This window comes from Bison bison, unplaced genomic scaffold (assembly GCF_000754665.1).
Source record: "Bison bison bison isolate TAMUID 2011002044 unplaced genomic scaffold, Bison_UMD1.0 scf7180017850909, whole genome shotgun sequence".
Lineage (NCBI taxonomy): Eukaryota > Metazoa > Chordata > Mammalia > Artiodactyla > Bovidae > Bison > Bison bison.
The window spans coordinates 3,675-5,061 of record NW_011481482.1 but is presented as its reverse complement, the minus strand read 5'-3'; the positions used below and the strand labels follow the sequence as shown (position 1 = coordinate 5,061).

General features: G+C 43.8%; 1 protein-coding gene across 1 annotated transcript in view; it reads left to right on the top strand.

The window, feature by feature from the left end:
• The window catches only part of LOC104995572 (GTP-binding nuclear protein Ran-like), a 4,664-nt gene extending 4,026 nt beyond the window's left edge, over positions 1 to 638 (top strand). The window contains exon 2 of the mRNA XM_010849503.1: positions 139 to 638. Coding sequence (XP_010847805.1) covers positions 139 to 638 — 500 coding nt within the window. The remainder of the gene's footprint in view (positions 1 to 138) is intronic.
• Positions 639 to 1,387: the final 749 nt, after the last annotated feature.

Genomic DNA, 1,387 nt, shown 5'->3' with positions numbered 1-1,387 from the left:
GCAGACTCTGGTTTTGGGGGTAGATGCTCGAGAATTTCCAGGGGGACTCCTGAGGCTCGATCCCGCCTTTGCGTATGCTGAGCCTCCTTCCTCATGACCTTTGCCATGGGCGGAGTTCCTCACGCTGGCTCCCTGCAGTGTTCCATACCAACACAGGACCTATTAAGTTCAATGTATGGGATACAGCTGGTCAGGAGAAATTTGGTGGACTGAGAGATGGTTATTATATACAAGCTCAGTGTGCCATTATAATGTTTGATGTAACATCAAGAGTTACTTACAAGAATGTGCCTAACTGGCATAGAGATCTGGTACAAGTGTGTGAGAACATCCCAATTGTGTTGTGTGGCAACAAAGTGGATATTAAGGACAGAAAGGTTAAGGCAAAGTCAATTGTCTTCCACCAAAAGAAGAATCTTCAGTACTATGACATTTCTGCCAAAAGTAACTACAACTTTGAAAAGCCCTTCCTCTGGCTTGCTAGAAAACTGATTGGAGACCCTAACTTGGAGTTTGTCAACATGCCTGCTCTTGCCCCACCAGAGGTGGTCATGGACCCAGCCTTGGCAGCACAGTATGAGCACAATTTAGAGGTTGTTCAGACAACTGCTCTCCCGGATGAAGATGATGACCTGTGAGAAAGTGAAGCTGGGGCCCAGCATCGGAAGGCTAGTTTTATAGGCAACTGTCCTGTGACGTCAGCGGTGCAGCGTGTTTGCCACTTTATTACACAGCTAAGCAGAACATGTGCTTAATCTTTGGATGCTGAAGGAGATGGATGGGCTTTGGAGTAAATGTGGCAGTTTAAAAAAAAATACCTTCATTTTTTGGACCTGCATATTTAGGTGTTTTGGAACACAGTTGTTTCCTCATTGAGTTTCAAATATAAGACTGCTATAGTCACATGACAATATTAAGAGGTGGAATCTTGTTTGTTACTGTCATTCCCATTCCTTTTTGTTTAGAATCAGAATAAAGTTGTATTTCAAATACCTAAAAAAACAAAAACAAAAAGCTCTTTGCTGTGGCTCTTTGCCACAGGCCCTCCCTCCCACCTTTCTGTCTTGAAATGTTCAGGCTACAGTTCAGGCATCTGACACCAGGTGGCACTAACAAATTGCCACTTTCAATTTTCTTACAAACGAGTTTATTCAAACAACTACCAAAACTTAAAGTTCAGCCTATGAATATATGTACAGAATGAAACTAATTCTGTCAGAAAACACTGATAAGTGTAAAAGAAGGCTGTAAAAAATATACGTTGGGGCCTGCACAAGATGAAGCACCAAGCGGCAGCAGCAGTTGGTGGTCAGGCAAAGGGCAGGAAAGAGGTGACTGATGGAGTATGGGACCTTGGGTCCTGGGGTGGGCAGCCTGAGCAGTAATG